Source organism: Condylura cristata, unplaced genomic scaffold (genome assembly GCF_000260355.1).
Source record: "Condylura cristata isolate star-nosed mole 26May11 unplaced genomic scaffold, ConCri1.0 scaffold00021, whole genome shotgun sequence".
Taxonomy (NCBI): domain Eukaryota; kingdom Metazoa; phylum Chordata; class Mammalia; order Eulipotyphla; family Talpidae; genus Condylura; species Condylura cristata.
Window position 1 is genome coordinate 17310247 of NW_004567122.1, and position 18528 is coordinate 17328774.

Below are 18528 nucleotides of genomic sequence, written 5' to 3' on the forward strand. Positions count from 1 at the left end.
TCATCTTTGTATTTCATAGAATTGAAAGAAGTTAGGTTCAAGGAGGTTGTAATATCTTCTTTTGTTAGTACAAGAAAAAAGTTTACATTTTGTGGGGGTGGAGTGGGGAATGGGATCAAAAATGGGGGAGGGAAGTGTACAGGACTATGGTGATGGCACATGGGTGACTCGGTGATGGGAAACCCATGAGGATTACAATTGAGATGAAAAAAATGTACAAAATGTTGTAAAAATAAACTATTATATAAAAGAAAATTTTCAATTGCATTTTGTGATGATATCTTCTTAAATTTTGAATGAAACCTAAGCTCTTTTTTAAAAAAAGATTATTTATGCATACATAACTGGGATATAGGCCAGAGGTGCAGGGGCAGTAAGAGGATTCACGAAAGACAGAGTGGGGAGCAGAACAGGCAGATCGACGAAGTACACTGCTGAGGGGAGCAGCGGGCGGGCCAGGAGAGGTCTGCCACGCCATGTGGGTCACCTTTTGGGGCAGGGATTGAACTCATGCGGCGGTGGCAGCGGATAGCTTCATAATGCTGCACTTTAATCTGTTGTGCTACCAGGGCGGCTGGAAACCTAAGCTCTTTAAGAAGCTATAGAATTATTCTGAGAGTTCAGCTCACTTCACTTTCGTCAGCTTTGAGTTTCTCCTACATTCTGGGGCCTGTGGTAGATGTTTGGACAATGAAGTAGGCTCCCTCTCAGCTGCTTGGTGCACTCTGAAGAGGAGTGGCATTTCAGCATGAGTCCAAGTGCTGGTGTTCAGGTCTTGGTTGGTCCTAGGATGCTCTAACATGAGGAAATATCAGAGAAGGAGCCTAAAGCTTCCTATCTGAAAATCAGCTAATTCCTCTTCTATAAACATTTGGATCCATTTTGTTTTCTTGCACATCTAAATTCAGGAGCTCTAGTTCATGAAGAAACAGAGGAATGTTAAAGTTGTAGCTCTAGTTCCTTTTGCTTAAAGTTTTTTGTTTTCTGCAGGGAATGGCAGGCTTCTGTGAAGTGAGGGCATCCTGCATGTACTTGAAGATGTAGAAGCGGGGAATGAGACGGTGGAGCAGGAAGCTTGGAGACTGTCACTGGCAGTCTCACATCACTAACTTTGGGAGGTTCCATTTCCTGTGTTTTAACTGATCAGGTTGGAACAGATGGTCTCAGAGTTCTCGTCCAAATCTGATTTTCCTGGGCTCTTCATTTAGCCAGAGTAATCAGATTCTAGCAGAAAGGGTGACTGAAGTCTTCAGAGAGTCCTACTACCTGAATAGATCACATTCTACCTGTGGTTCTCCTAACAGGATCACCCAGTTCACTGCAGATACTCGGTGATATCTTAGAGCTGCCTCTTAGAGCAAGTTAAGACGGTGGGATGCTTACTGGTGCATTTTCCATTTTTAGAGTGGGTCAGGAGAACATTCTTTTTAACTGTTTTTGTAACAGAATTTTTAATTAAAAGGGATTCTTTGTTTTAAAAGATCATTGAAAGCCTCTGCTGAGGTACAGATGAAAAAAGGGAACTCTTTTTCTCCTTGTCCCTGTCAAACTGCAGATGATAGTTGGGGCAACACAGGAGAGAGAAGTTTGTATTGTTTCTAGACTAGCAGTTCAAAGAATCGTCCTTGAAAGTTCCCCTCTGCTGCAATAGACTGATTAACAGGTAGCAAAAATTCGAATCTTTGCAACTAGGATCACAAAATTAAATGATCAAACAGGTAAGCCTGTTAGTGAAGTAAGGGGCCTCTCAACATTAGGGAGTAGTAGGGACTGTGGAAAAATGGAAAATCACATAATTCATTTAATGGGGACTACTTTCCTCTCAGTCTAGAGAATGATTGCCAGAAATTTAGGACCTATCTTTTCATTTTTTTTCAATAAAAATTAGAGATGAGGTTGTATTGACAAATTTCTTAAATACTACATGGGAAAGGTAAAGTGACCTGATTGCTTGAATTCAACCTGAGAGTCACTAGTTTGCAAACTTTGCTTTAGAGAAAGAAACAGATTGCTCAAAGCTACCAGTATACACAAATTCCTACCATTCAGAAGACACTTGTTTTGCTGTTATATTAAAATGGTGTAAGTTAGTTCCTCTTTACATTGCTTTTATGATTATTGTTAATGTAAATTGGCAGCATTCATAAATGAGAAAGCTGTTAGCAAAACCTCTTGTGTGTGTAACTCACAACCCTGAATTTCCCCCCACTGCTATTCTCATTTAAAGTAAATTCTTGTTCTTGCAGAATTAGATCATGGGAGCAAAAGGTAGTTTGATAACTAGCATTGGAGAAATATTCTTTTTGCTGGTGGTTTTCATTTAATATGCATTTGTAGTGGGCAAGAACTTGTGTGACCCTTTTTTCAAACACCTATGTGGCATACCAGTAAATATTATTGGATTGTAAAGTGTACAAATTTCCCTAAAAAGGTTAGAAATTACCCTTCCCTAAGCACATCTTTCTATTCCCATTGGCACAAGATAAAAGAGGAAGTACACACCGAAAGCAGTGGTTGAAAATGGCAACAGCAAAAATCACAGAAGAATCAGTGACTGATAATACACTAATATATATTACAAATATTTTCCCTGTTGTGTTACACAGATAGAGCTTTTAACCTTGGGTCAGATCGTCAGCCACTCTGTGTTAACATTGCATGCTAGAATGGAAGTACAGAAATAATTAGCTAGACTTTTTTTTTTTATTGTTCTTTGCTTTTTTTTTTTTTTTTAAAGAAAACTGTCAGAAAAGCATAAAGTATGTTAAACAAATGACGTTTTTACGGGCCACTAAATAGTGAATATTTGTTAACTTTGCCCTATCTCAAAAATTTTTTGAGAAATGAAGCACATCAGACAGAGTAGTAGTTCCCTTCATTCCCAAGACCACTATGCTGATAAAACTATATTTATCCTCCCAATGTGCCTTTTCAGAATTGTGTTCGATACTTAAATATGAAAAAGTATTTATTGCAATATACATTATTATAGTCTATTAAGGCTGTCGTTTTTTATATGTTGAATTGTTAGCAAATGCATGTGTACCAGTCTGCCACCTGATTTTCTTATTTAACATTGTTTTCGATATTTATCTGTATCAACTACATCTTCGTATGAATGGATCTAGTACATGGCTTTATTGAATAAATAAGCCAGAATCTGTTACTCTTCTTCTGATAGCTGTAGCCACTGTTTCCCACAGCGGTGCGCCGGGACTTGACCCTCTAGGCACCGTGTGCTATTTTCATGGCAGTGATCCCTGGTGGCGGAGTTCCTGAGTCATCCAGCTCTGCACTGTTCACTCTGTTTCAGTATTTCCAAAATGGTTTCAGCATGACTGCCATTATAGCCTCCCTTTCTGCAATACTGGAACTAAATTTGTAAATCAAATATGCCCGTTATGCATTCTAGAATTTTGAGGGTTTTGCATTGCAGAAGTTGACCCTTTCCCCACCAAATATCCTGTGTCTTTCTTTGCAGATACTTTTCCTACCTCAAAAGGGTCATTTGCTCAAGGCTTTTAGAAAGGACAATACAGGTAATTCAAAGCTCAGTGCTGTGAAGCTCTCCACAGATGCTGAAGCACAAGTTCAATCCCCGGCCCAGGAGGTGACCCACATGGTGCGGCAGACCTTTCCTGACCCACCCACTGCTCCCCTCAGCAGTGTACTTCATTGATCTGCCTGTTCTGCTCCCCACTCTGTCTCTGGTGAATCCTCTCACCCCCCTGCACCACTGGCCTGTATCCTTACTTCTTATGTGCATAAATGAATCTTTAAAAAAAAATGGGGTGGGGGGGAACAACACAAATATTATAACTTGCTCATGTTAGCTCCAGATAAAAAAAGCATACAGTGTCAGCCAATCTTTGCTTATATTCAAGGGTTCTCTCAGAACAACTGTTAATGTACATTTCACTCTCTTCGCACTCACTATTTGAATGGATAGGATTTCTGATCTCTTTGACATTTTTCATTAGTCCTGAAGGGATTGTCTAAACACTCTGTGCCCGATTTTCAATATTTTTCTGCTTTTTTACACCCTTCGTTTAAAGGTAATGGAAACAAAATAACTTGGGGTCTTGACCTTACTTCATCTTCTCAAATTCCTTAAGTATTTTAGACTTATTAGGAAGCTCACTTAAAATTCCATTTTCGTGTTAGACAAATGTGGATTTTAATGCAGCCACCAATAGCAGCTTCCTGAACTTGAAAATGTTGCTGCTGATGTAGATGGAAACTTGGAGTATTTCCTGCTGTTGATGGGTTGAAGCCCAGCGCCCTTACTCAGTTATTTGGAGAATTTACTCCCTCCTTTTCTTTTCCATTTGTTTTTTAAAATATCCATTCATTTAATACTGATTTGCATCCACTCCATAATAAAGTGTAGGATTCCCCCCTTCATGGGACATCCACTATCAAAAAGAGGTCATTCATTCAAGGCTTAAATGGGAACCAGGTTGTAAGGCCCTCCCTGGCGGCACAACAGGTTAAAAGCACAGCACTATGAAGCTATCTGCAGCCGCTTCAGCAAGAGTTCGATCCCTGGCCCGGCCCAGGAGGTAAGATCCACATGGCGCAACAGATCTCTCTTGCTGCTCCCCTCAGCAGTGTGTTTTAGTTAATTTGCCTGTTCTGTTCCCCACTCTGTCTCTGGTGAATCCTCTCATTGCTCCTGCACCTCTGGCCTGTACCCCAGTTCTGTATGCATAAAGAAATCTTATATATGAAGAACCAAATCGACCTCCTTTTGCAGAGTTATAATAGATCTCAAATTAGTACCTGGAGCTGTCCTGAGAAGTCATCTTTAATTCCTACTCAGCATTCTCATTTCCATATCTTGTCTTTCCCAAATGTAGTCGCCTGTCTTGATGGATGAATTCAAATAGACACCAGTGTGTTTGGGCCAATTTGTCTTTTCAATTTTACCAGAACTTCTCTGTTTTTTAGACATTGGTTTACAGCATTCAGAGGTACAGGGTCACACCTCTGTAGACTTGTCAGCACCCCCAGTCCCCACAAGACACCCATAGGCCATTGTATCCATTTGGTTTGGTTTTACCCAACCCTTTCTTTTGTTTCATTATTTTCTGCATGTAAGTGAAATTATCCAATATTTTTCTTTCATCTTCTGACTTTTTTATTTAGCAAAAGTCCCTCCAGTTCCATTAGTGTTGCTAAAATGCAAGAGTTGATCTTTTTTTTAATAGCTGCATGTTTTTATTCCATTGGGAATATATACCACATCTTAATCCACTCATCTGGGGTTCGGCACTTAGGCTGAAACCCTGGCTTAAGTGTTAGGTTTCAGTAGTACAGACCAGAACCAGCTCCGATTGCCTGGAGAGAGATGCAGAAGGCAGACATTTTTGTTCTCCACAGTTATGCTGGTAGGATGATATGACTGCCACGTTAGTGTGATGAAATTCCTTGAGGAGACCCCTCATGCTGTGAATTTAGGTTATCATGACGACATAAATGAAACATTTATTTTGGAGGGTGGGAGAGTTGGGTGAAACAGATTATCAGATTTGTGGTTCAGAGTCACCGGCTACTGTGAAGAGGCTAGGTTGAAGGAAGTTGTGGGGAGAACAGTTACGAGACTGCTGAGTACTTCAGGGGAGAAAGCAGGCTATGTGGGCTAGGATGGTCACAGGAGAGGGAGTGGCGCATGCCAGGAACAATAAGTAAGAGGGTTAAGTGAGGACCGAGGAAGAGAATAGTATCGATGTGGAGAGGGTTTCCTCCACTCTGAACTCCATTATGGGAGCTAATAGAGTCTTAGAATGTTCTCATGGTCTCAGATGGAATTGTGTATGCTATTGGTCGTTACTAGACTCATGGAAGCCTGACCTCATGTGATGTTTGTGTGATATTTGGGGAAAGTGTCTACTTTTCCTAAGGCCAGTAGTGGTTTCAGCAAGGCAGGCAAAATGCAGGCAAACATTACACATCCCTCTGGTTGCCATATACTTTGTTAAGTTATTGCTTGATAACCAGAGTGTAGGACACACTTTTTATCCTCATTTTCAAGTGTGAGGGAGAAGGACAGGGTAGGGAGCTGGTCATTGACCTTTTTTACCCCCTTATAGGTATTAGTGACACTTTAGGAACTGATGACTTCATTCAGTGTCAGGAAGGCTGTCAACAGTGGACTCAGGGGCAAGCCTTAGAATCTTTGAACCGGTTTCCAAAAACAAAACCATATCAACAGAATAATACAGGGTAATATAAGCTGAGTCGGGGTCTGTCACTTGACTACCCAAGTAGCAGGTTTCTCCACCACACGCGATGTCTCCATTCTCTGCCATCATCCCAAGCCAGGAGTTTAAAGAAGCCATTACTGGTAAATACAATATAATCCAGGAAGCCCTTCGTTCTTCTCAGGCTCCATTGATTACCAGCCATAATCACTCTGACCTGTCAGCCAGTCACAGTCTCTTGAACAGTTGTCTTTGGTAGATTGATATGTTTTTTATTCGACGGGGTTAGAGGATTGGGGGAAGGTGGAGAGCCATGAGCTTTCAAAATATACAAAAAAAAAAAACCAAAAAAACCCATACACCAGAAGTCCATGTGGTTTTTAATGGCTGGTGATACTAAAAAGAAACTGTCATTCCTGCTCCCTTTGGCCCTCTTAATAGAAATCTGAGCTGAATTAATATAAATGATCATATACTTTTAGGGCCCCAGTGTAACCAGTGGGGTGCTCTGTATGACATACTCTCCAGGTCTCTTTGGGAGGGCCAGTCAACTAGGTGTGATTTCTCAGGGTTTCTTAAAGAATCCCTCCACAACCCACCAGGGTCCCACAGCCGATTTCATTTGAAAAGATCCAGTCTTACAGTGGCCATTCTGAGAGCTGCTTCCCTGCCTCCACCAGCTTTCAAGATGCCCCAAGGCCTGGGGATGACCTTAAGTAATTACACAGTCTAAGTGACCCCCTGACCGACTGATCTTCTAGATACCAGTGCCCCCCCCCCGCCTCCCCCTTCCCCACACTCTGCCCCCCAACACACAGAGGCTGCTGGAGTTTCTGGAAGCAGGATCTGTTGGCCTCTGTGTGTTATCAGGCCAGCTAGTTATTTTGCATAAGACTTTTTCTTATTGTCTATTTTGATCATTTCATGTCCTGGAATGCTACCTTGAAAGAGAATCTCCTTGCAGAGACCTGAGGCCATCTTTGTGAGACCACCCTAAGTTAGGGCACTTAAAATTCTGAGGAACCAGTCCTTGATGTTCTCCCCTTTTTCGAGGGCCTGTCTTCTGTGACCCTCCTCTCCTAATAGTTTCAGGCCTTGACAGCTGACGTCCTATGCCCTCTGAGAGGTGAGAGATCATTTATCCATCTGAATTAGATTCTGTGCCAGGCTCGCACTCCAGCTGCCCCCTGCTAAGTGGCACCCAGTCTGTGGAAGAGCCAGTTCCTGCCTCCCCTAATGCCTTTGAGTAGTTCAGTGTCTGAAACTAGGGGCCTCTTCTGTGGACGTTCCAACTGCATCCATGTGGCCTCTCCCTTCAGCTTGCTTTTGTTTATCCAGCAGCTCATTACTTAAGAGTAGCCTGTCAAAATCGGTTAAATATTCTTTGGGAAACATGGTCACTCACATCCTTGAGATACCGCAAGTATGTTTAATCCAGAGAAGATTGGCTTGATAAGAAAAACGTGATCGACTTGCATCACCAAACCATATTTTCCTGTTATTCCAGTTGAGTTTCCACAAGCATCAGTAAGCGCCAGCAAACCTAAGGCCATCAATTTTTGCAGCAGACACATAAAGACACTGAGGGAAGCCGGGAAAATGATTACTGATGATTCGTTCTAACTACTTGACCTTCTGACCTCTTCTCTAGATATATGACCAAGATGGGACCTTACAGCACTTTATTGATGGTGGGGAACCTAGTAAGTCGAGCTGGATGAGGTATATCCGGTGTGCAAGGCACTGCGGAGAACAGAATCTAACAGTAGTTCAGTACAGGTAAAGTATATCTTGATTTACCACTTACAGAGCTGAAGCCCTTTAGCTTGTGTATGCAAATCCAGGCTTGCCGCTAGGTTTGAAAAAAATCCTGCACAACTTTGCAAGGACTGGCAGAATTTCTTTTCTTTTCTTTTCTTTTCTGTTTTTGCTAGGTTTCAAAAACCTTACTTCTTGCAATAGTGGTTTTATGAGAATTCAGGAATCCAGTGCTCATAGACGGCCTCTTTCACTCAGCACACTTGCTAAAGTAACTCCCACCTCATTGCCTGAATTTCCAAAACGACCTGAAAAAGCCCAGCCAGCCCAGGGGCTGGGGTGTGTGTGTGGGTGGGGGGGCACTCCCCTCAGCGGCCCAGTGCATACACATCAATAGGAATTCAGAGAATCAGCTCTGGCTCCCTAACCTGCAGTCACCTCCTGCTAGCTCCCCGGGGAAGAGCTCCATTTGCACACAGGCACCGGAAACTAGAACTGGCAACCTCCCCCAAGCTCCATGGCAGTGAGGGAGCCAGAGTTACCTCTCCTGATCTTTCGAAAGGTGCCAGACACTTGGCTCTGGCTTTTGGTCAAACGAGAATGTTTCAGATGATGAGGTGCTTCCAGAGCATAGAGGAGCCCCAGTTTCTCGACATATTTGGGTAACACCCAAAGGGTAAGGAAGCCAGCCTCATGACCTGAAGTTCCCTCGGGCAGTCCCCGGAGAGCTGAGAAGCGAGGTGACTCTCAAACCCTCAGAGGCTCAGCCATTTCTGCCATGCACCTGTTGGCTGAGCCTCTTCCATTTTGGGCCGAAAAAGGCTGGAGCTGAGACGAGAGGGCAAGAGCAAATCACACAGGGAAAAAAGCCCCACCACAAAGCCTTCTTTTCTCAGAATCCCTCGAAAACATGTGCCATATAAATATATGACCTCAGTTATAAACAGCTATGTTCCCTTTCGAATCAGAAGCAACTGTTTAGCTTTATTAGGCTCCCCAGACACATCAAAGCCCTGGGCTCAGCCCCTTGGAGTCCTGCCTGCGGCTATTTATTTTCTCTCTTTCTCTCTCTCTTTTTTTGGTTTTTAAAAATGAAGCCTTAAAGCACACACACACACACACACACACACACACACACACACAACTGAAGCTTTATTCCTCTAAGAGGTTAAGGGCTGCACAAATCTGGCTCACTCTCCAAAGGTCTGCAATTCAAAGGCGCACACTGGGACCACTGGTGAGTCACTGCCTTGGTTTCCTCTGCAGCTACATTTCATTAAGCAATGGTTTGAGTGAAATGGTGCACAGCAGCGCTGGGTGACTCGGCCACGGACCAGCTTCGCTCACCTCTCTGGTGGCTGCAGGTCTGCCATGAAGTTGTTATGAAACGCTGAGCTAGAAAATTAGTCAAGATAGTGCCAGCCCATTCAGCAAGACATAGCCCGGCAGGTTCTGTCCAGGGTCCCCAGGGAACTCCAGAGGCGAATTCTGCATTTGGGCATAAAGGAGGCGCCCCTGGGAGGGAGGTGGGTAGGAGCAAATCACTACCTATCTGTCAATATTAAGTGGGTTTTATAGCTCCCCTTTCATGAGGGCTCTTAAACCTCCAGTTCTCTCCGCGATCTGTTTTCGATTACTTCAGATCTTTATAAAGCGCACTACAAAAACACAATTTCAAAAAACTGGCATCCATCACCAGTGACCACGTCCAAGAGTAAGAAAATAGAAAAGTTGGACCCCGAAGAGCCAGTCTAATTTTTATTGTACATGAATGTCCTCTTCACAAAAAGTCAGCTGGTTTAGATTCATTCTGTTATGATTTGTAATATCTAAATGGAATTTTCTTCAAAGCGCTCTTGATTGATTGACCCTCAGCTGAACGTTTTGTTTTTATTTTGAGGCTGACAATAATGTTTGTTGGCATGCGCTCTGCTTCCACGGCGTGGGGACGCCATGAAGCTATCTTTATGAGTCATCCAACCACAATACTCAATACATGTCAGCAAGGGAAATATTATCTGAAAAGGGAAAAATCCCTTTGATGTGCTTCAACATGCAGAGATTTCTGCGAGTGTTGGAAGGGTTGCCCGCTCGTACGCTTACACATTTTTCTCCCCCTTTCGGCCTGCTCCGGGCTGCCGAAGACCACCCATTGCTGAAAACAGTTCTGCTCTTTCAGCGGCAAAGCGTGTCACTTGGGTTTAGCACATTCATTTGCTGGGCGCTGTGTTTATATGAAGGGAAGCCAAACCGAGAGATGAAATGTTACAAGGGTGAAGTACAAAGTAGACTCAATTTTTCTCAACTTAGGAGATGCCAGTGATTTATAGCTCGGCTCCAATTTTGATTTTTTTATGTAGCAGTGGAAAGAATTAATAAAATGCACCGTTCTCAGAGATGCAGAGGGAGGCAGGGTGGTGAGGTCTGGACAACTGGCTGGAGTTTTTGTCAGATATTCATAGAATGTTGGGAAAAACATTCTGCTTAGCTAGCAGTGCCCTCGTGAGACAGAATGGCAGCAGCAAGTGAAGGAAAATAACAAGATAAATGAAATTTTTGCAGCTGCAAGTAAAATATTGAGAATCTGCACTTTTTTATTGATCTTTATGATCCTATTGCCAAGAGCCACTTTGTGGTGACAAAATATGTTGACAAGTGCATATCTCACCACCGTGAAAAATGTGGTGAAGGATTCGCCTTGTGTCTGCAGTGTTATACAAGGAACAAATTGCCTGCTACAGCCAATTCCTCACAGAAAGGCAACATTTAAGGCCCACCAACCCTAAACACTTTTATCTTGAACTTGAGGCTAATACTTGTCGCAATTCTTCATTGAGGAAACAGGTCGGTGGCGGTTTCCTCATTTTTTTTTAATCTGTAGATGTTTCTTTACAGTGCCAAAGCTGTTATAAAAAATGTTTATTTCTTGCTACCTTCGCTCTATCATTTCAGAGTGTAATCTTTCAGCCAGGGTAAAGTGCTCCTCTTGTGTTTATTGAATTTCTATCCATCTCACAGAAGAGGAATTTTCTCTTTGCTTGTATCAAACTTGAGAGGAAAGGTGATGAGGAAGATTTTTATTTCTCTTGGTGCTTATAGCACAAAACTGCTTAGTTTTATTACAAATTTGGGAACACCCACTGCCAAGTTTCCAGAATGCACGTAATGCTTTCCCTTCAAATACGAAATCAATAGCATTAATTTATATTTGAGGCTGAGGCAACCGTGTCTGCAATTTGCCAAGAGAGAGAATTTTCTCATTAGTGGAAGATGGAATTTTCTTTCTTCCTTCCTTTTTCCTTTTTTTTTTTTTAAATCAACTCTTCCTTCCTGTTGCCTCCTGGGCCAAATATCTGTCTTCAGCCAAGATGTTCTGTGAAGGGAAACTGGAAATAAAGTGTACACTGTTTATCATATTGGGTTACAGGCTCCTCATTGGTGGTCGGGAACCATAAGGTGGGTGCAGATTTTATTACAAACAGGATATGTTCAAGTGGAGCTGGGCAGAACTTTTGGGGTGGGGAGGGTAATAAAAAATGTGGATGGGGGCACATGAGTCCTACCGATGACTAAGCCGGGTTTTCTTTTGTTTTGAATAGGTCGAATATATTCTACCGAGCCTGTCTAGATATTCCCAGGGGCAGCGAGCTTCTGGTGTGGTACAATGACAGCTATACGTCTTTCTTTGGGATCCCCTTACAATGCATTGCCCAGGATGAAAACTGTAAGAATTTCTTTTAGCTCTGACTTCACAAAATACCTATTTTATAGCTAACTATTTTTTTTAAAGATTTATGTATTTATGCACACAGAACTGGGGTACAGACCATAGGCACAGGGGTGGTGAGAGGACTCACCAGAGACAGAGCGGGGAGCAGAACAGGCAGATCGATGAAGTACACTGCTGAGGGGAGCAGCGGGTGGGTCAGGAGAGGTCTGCCGTGCCGTGTGGGTCACCTCCGGGGCAGGCGGGGATCAAACTTATGCTGAAGTGGCTTTAGCTTTTTAGTGCTGTGCTTTAACCGGCTGTGGGCCCACCAGGGAGAGCCCACAGCTAACTATTTTTAAGCTTGTTGGAAATTCCTGACTGGCCATGCACCCTGCTGCTGATGGACGTAACATGTGCTCAAGTCTGTCCCGGCATTTTCTTCTCTTCTATGTCTGTTGCTTTTCTGTGGGACTGCTTGCCTTGTACAGGACAACCCTTCTTTGCCTGTTTACAACTTCAGAACCTTTGTCATGGTTTGAAATTATCTCTGGCAGCCACGTCAGGAGGCTGGGTTTTACTGAGCATCTATTATGGGGTCTGACTCTGTGTTTACCACCTTGTGGGGTCAGAGCAGTTGGGACTTTGCTCTGAAGGGGTACACAGTTTTGCTGGAGTCATATTGAATGCAAAAATGAAGTAAGAAGAAGCAGAGGCCTTTAATCGGGAAGGCTTCCCTCAGTAGTTCTTGGAATGAAAAATGGTAGCAACATCTGTAGACATGATGGAGGAATTTGTGTCTGAGTTTCTTAGTCCAAAATGAATCTTGTCATTTTCTTCTATATTCACTAGCATCGCAAGCCCTATCTTTAAAAAATTAACTACTAGGCATATGCAGTTTTGCAGTGATTTTTACTTGCATTTGACTGATTCATCAAGTTTTTGGAAAGATATACTACAAGGTGATTTCCAGTATTTATAATGAAATTGGGTCATTCTCATGAGCTTCAGTGGAAACACAGGTTTCTGGGCTACTGTTTTTTTTCTGTCATTCAGTTGACTAGTCTGATGGTTTTGCTATTATGCAGCAGAAAGAGAAACAAAACAGGTCTGTTTAAGAAACTTTATTTAGAAAAAAAGTAGTATTTTATTTTTTTCCTTGTCTCTTTTCTCCTCTCCCCCTTTTGTCTCTCCTGTTCTATACATCTACACATACCTATGAACTTCGGTATAAATATTGATACTACCCCTGATCAAAATCTGGTGATTGGCTATTTCTCTCCATACTATCTTTATGGTTTTATTAAAAAAACAATCTTCAAAAAGCATATTACTATCAACTTTCCTTTTCTACTTTCCCTAGCCCCAAACCAGTCTCAAGTCAAAAAATGAATCCTTAGACCTACAATACATCCTTCTTGCTTCCCAGATTTCTATTGCAGAAAAGTTCCTTTTCTGCAGTAACATTTCTCTGGGGGAAGGGTTGGTTTTCATGGGAGGACATGTCATGTTGGACATGAACGTGGGTAGGTTGTCAGAAGCAGATGGACATGGTGGCCAGTCTGTTCCCCCTTCCAGAGTGGTTGCAGGTCCTGCCTCATCTGAAAACAGATCAAGATGCGTGTACTGAGAAGTATCTAGCTCTCTCTGCTGCCATGAGCCTGTGTGTGCTTTAGAACCTTGACATAACCTTTAAGAGTATGGAGGTCTATAAATCCTGTAAGACCTCTGTTTCCTTCTTGAATGCAGTTTACTACAGATTCTAAAGATGGAGAACATATCAGAGCCTCTCATTCTGAGGTACACAGTACAAAACCCAGATATTCATGCAGCTATTCCTAAGATACTTACCAGACACTGTGGCTGCTGCCATTGCTTTGTGCTCCAAATACAGCCGTAAAGAAAACAGATGAGAAAGCCTACTGGAGCTTACATTCTAGTGGAAGAAGATAGATTATTACCAAATAAATGAGTAAATGAATAGTTTGGCAGGTGCTGAGAAGGATCAGTGCAGGGATGAGATAGCAGAAAAGGGCTAAGAGTATCGGGAGTTGGCTGAGTTTCCAACAGGTGAAGGGACAGGCCATGAGTGCTTGGAAGAAGAATGTTTCAGGCAGCAGGACCAAAAGTGTAAAGGCCCCAATTTGGAATATTCCTGGTGTGCTGAAAGAGCACCCTGAGGTGCAGTGGATGCTGTGGAGGAACTGAGTTGGGGAGATATTAACTCCCCAGATATTCAGGAGCATAGGGGCTAGGGAGACAGACATGTGGTAGAGCAGAGGAGGTTTCATTCTGTGTGGGCACAGTGATGTGGTTTTTGCAGAGTTTTGAACAAAAGAATGATATGATCTGAGAGGTTGTATAGGATGACTCTGGCTGCTGAGTGGAGATTAGGCATCCAGCAGATAGAGGCTCTTGCAGGCATTTTGGGGACAGATGACAGTGGTTTGGACCTACGTACGAATAATGACAGTTGTGAGAGGTGGGTGAATTCTGGATGTGATTTGAAAGTGGAAGCCAACATCATTTCTTGACACATTGGTTGCTGGGTAAGAGAGAAAGGAGTTGAGAAAACTCCAAGGCTTCAGTCTGAGGACCTGAAAGGATGGAATGGCCATTTACTGAGTTAGAAGTTGGAAATGGAAACCATGGAGAGACTCGAGAACACATTTCTGACATTTGATGTGGGGTGGAAGTAATGTGTCCTCAACGTTGCTTCCTCTGCATGGTAAGAGGGATATACAGATTGGGTCACAGGATTTAGGCATGTCGTGTGCCCTTCACAGCTACCTCTTAATGGGTCTCTTTGGCTATTCCATCTCATCTTCTGATTCAGAGCCATAATGTCATCAAAAAAGGTACTTTCTAGAAAGAACAATATGCTTTCTGAAAGTCCTTTATCCTGGAGGCCAAATTGTGTGAAGCATTCTTAGGGTTGTTGCTTGGAGTATGTGATATATCCCACTGGAAAGGCCCTTAGCAACTGAAATCCTCAGGAGAAAATTTGCAAAACCACAGCAGCTTGAAGTATTATGGGTCTCCGTGATTAATGAAACAGATCTTTTGGGTTGAGTTTAGGCCTCTAAGTAAGGGTTGAGGGAAGTCTAAAGAGAATGAAGCCATTGAAATGCTCAACAGTGACAATCACCTAGCTCCCTCAGGGTGTTATAGGAATTTTATTTCAGTTCCTGTCTCAAAGTTGTGTATCTGTCAGGTGATTGGCCACACCCGAGGCCAGTAGAAAGCTTCATCAGATAGTGTGAGGGAGATAGATGACTGTGATTCTAACTCTCGGATGGATTCTCATTCTATATGATTCACAGAGAGACCAGGGATGATGCTTTATAATGAGGTTGCTTATTCTGTGCAAAGAAAATACTCTGTGTGATTTAAAGGCACAAGTGTGTGAAAGGGCATAGACAGATAATTTAATAGATAGCTTTCCACAGCCCTGAGTAATTTAAATCATTGCACCTGGATGAGCAATTCTAGGACCAGTTTTATCCTACTGTGCTTGCCTCAAAATAAATTAGGTACCTTCAAAAGAAGCTTCATGAGATCAAAGACTTATTTGACGAAATGCCTTCACAGAGCCTCCTTCTGGTGCTGTGCACACAATTAATAAATGCTCACTGGCTATATATTGGGGATTTTATTGCCATTATTTGGAAAGACGAATTATTTCAGCGATACTTTTCGTTGTTAATGAAATGAACATGTGGACCCAAATAGTCCAAGAAAACATGATTTACGTAGTGAATAATAGTCATTTAGCACTTTCATATATTAAAAATATCACTTCTTCCCATGGTTCTTTCGACATTAAAGAAAGAGTGACTGAGTGCATGTGGAGAGTTCAGGCTTCGGTATCTGCCCCCCGACACCCCCCGCACTGTCTGCTGCTGGGGAGCCGTGGGGTACACTCGTCTGGACAAGCCACTGAAAACCTCCTGGCCTCACAAAGAAGTCAGCATTTCGCACCGGCATTTGGGTTCTGGAAGCAATGCCTGTGTTATTTTCTTTTAGGAAACCGTAGCTACAAGTGTAATAAAACTGTGGAGGGAGAGCCCTTCTGTCCACCGAGGCCCTCCAGAGAGCCTGAAGGAGGGTCTGTGTGGACAGATCACATCCGCACAGAGGAATGAGGTTCCCCAAAGCTTCCAGTGGGGGATTAGCTCCTGCAGAGTGTAAAGACCAGAGTGTATTCATATTCATTTCAGAGGAAATTAAAAAAAAACCTGGGAATAAATGTTAAACAAGTCTTCCTGCTGCTTTTTCTGTCTTGGCGTATTAAAGCTGAGGTAGCAGAATGTGAAACTTGATGGCAGTGCAGGGGTCGCTGCCTCCCCTAGCACTGCCTCTTTCTTTTGAGTTTAAGGAGCAAGAAATAAAAAGGGGCACTTCTACAAAGTGCCCCTCACCTTACCACCTCACCAATGAGGAGAAAGTGGGGAAATGATGGCTAGTTTCAGTTCAGCAGAACAACTGTGTTCTAAGCCCAGTGGGAACCCTGACGGGTCGTGTAGACGCTCAGGCCCTATCCTCAAGGAACCCTGTAGAAGGAGGCACAGTACAGAATACAAAGAGTGGTTGTCGGGGGAAAGTGTCTGTAGCACTGAGCTTGAGCAGGGGAGGCTGGGGCTGAGTGTTAATGCAGCTGGGAGCCCCCTTCTGTACAGTGGGAAGCACGGATCAGACTCCTGACAGAAATCCAGAAGTTACTAGCTTGTCCCTGCATAAGGACTAGAAAAATACAACAGTGAAGTTAACAGGCCATTGGAGTATGCATCTTGGGATCTTGTGAAAGCACTCAGAAACGAGACACAGCCATGGGACGGCATACGCTCAACACAGCCCAGTCTACTACATACGGAAAACCTGGGCCAAGAATCTCTTACAAATGGGTCAAGAACTGAAGGAATCTATAGCATCCTGTAAGAAGCAGTGCAGAAGTCACCATGCAGGTGTGCCTCGGCATATACACAGGGTTGCAGCAGAAGACAGCTCCCACTCGAGGCAGTTCATGGAGAGAAACGACCCCGGCCCAGGGAAACTGCTGTCCTGAGAGATCTGACCTCTTGTCTGCTCCCGGGATCCCAGCCTTGCTGCAGCACGGAGACACACATTCCTCCAGTTTGTCCAGGCTGATGGCTCAGATGACATCTCTGCGGAAACTTCTTCCAGCTTTAGAGGACCACTTTGCCACTGCACCCTCCCCATATAATAGCCAGCCCTGTCCAGTGACTACACAGCACTGGGTGTTGAGGACCCAGTCCCGTGTCTGAAAACAGAACAACTCTGAAGGACCTGCCCAGCTCCAGAGCTCACTCTGCTGCTTCACTCCCCAACAGGTCTCCCTCCTGGGAGCACTCCCTGGTTAAAACCCCTGCCACTGCCAAGATGTCTAAAATGTTCCTGTTAGGCTATTTACCTCTACAAACTTCCTCCCCCAAATACTGCCTAGCAAAGAGGAAAGAGCTCAAGATAAGTTGCAATAGAAGAAGAGAGGACAATATATAGGGCCAATACCTCCCAAACTGTTAAGGTCACCCCAAAACAGACAGGTCTGTCACAACAGAAAGGAAACTAAGTAAACATGACAACTAAGTGAAATGTGGGGTGGGATCCTAGGACAGAAAAGGACATTAGGTAAAAATTAGGGGAATCTGAAGAAATGACCAACTTTAGTTAATAGCAGTGTATTGATAGTACCTCACAAACTGTACAGACAATGCTGAATGTACAGTGTTAATAACAAGCACTGGGTTAGGTAGAGGGCACATGGGAACTCTCTCTACTGACCAGTTTTCCTATAAATCTAAGTCTGTCCTTAGAAATAAAATCCATTCTCTATGGTGATGGCACAGGGGTGATTTGGTGATGGGAAGCCCACGGGGATTACAACTGAGATGGAAAAAGACACAAAATGATGTAAAAATAAACTATTATTAAAAACAAACAAACAAACAAACAAACCCTGCCACTGTACAGGTTCACAATACAGCTGTTCACTTCAGAGTATGTGCCAGGGGCTTCGGAGGCTACTTCAGGCTTCTCTGCTGAGCCCAGCTCCCCACGCTCCAGCTTTCTACTCATCCTCACTTGTGTGTCTCTCAGGCACTTCACATTCAATAGTTGAACGTAAACTATTCCATGAATAACCATAAATTTCCTCTCCCCCAGGTCAGGAATCGTCACTCCCATTTGTCCAGCTGCTCTTAGAAACTTCAACCCTTTGCTCTCAATCACCCATCTATCCATTCGACTATCAAGTAACGCTGCGTGTTATTCTTACAAATGCATTTCTTTTCCTTGGGTAGCCTGACCCTCCGCTTTGGCCCAAACCATTGCAGGAAGCTCCTGCATGTCACATTTCCCCTTATTTAGGAGCTTATTTACTTGTTACACGAGTTCATTTCCCTAGGTAAAAATCCATAGAGGACATTCAGTTCTCCTAAATAGCAGTCAGTTGACAGATTATAGGGATCTTTCCAGACACATGTTTTGCCCATTCAAGCACAGTTCTTTCTCTCGGGGGCCGTAGTCTCCTGCTTTCAGTTCCTGAGTTCCATCCCATCTCAGTGGAACACACAGACTTTGTGGCAAAGCCTGCAATGTTTGACCTTCTGCTTTGCCTTTTCTTGCCTTCACCCCTGTCGAATGACTGTACCCGTCAGGGCTCACATTCAAGCTCACTGCCTCAGGCAGGCCATCTCTGGTACCCCAAGTTTATCCCTGCTGCATGCTTTCCTGGCCGCCTTTCTTCTCCTTCCACATAGCACTCACCCCACTTACAGCCACTGCATGTTGACAACTCTAAAATTCATGTTTGTCACATTTGAATTTTTATGAATTTGAAGG

General features: G+C 43.4%; 1 protein-coding gene across 1 annotated transcript in view; it reads left to right on the top strand.

The window, feature by feature from the left end:
* PRDM6 (PR domain containing 6) overlaps positions 1 to 18528 on the top strand; it is an 86803-nt gene that overhangs the window by 48717 nt on the left and 19558 nt on the right. Inside the window, exons 3-4 of the mRNA XM_004686502.2 lie at positions 7855 to 7982; positions 11561 to 11685. Coding sequence (XP_004686559.2) covers positions 7855 to 7982; positions 11561 to 11685 — 253 coding nt within the window. The remainder of the gene's footprint in view (positions 1 to 7854; positions 7983 to 11560; positions 11686 to 18528) is intronic.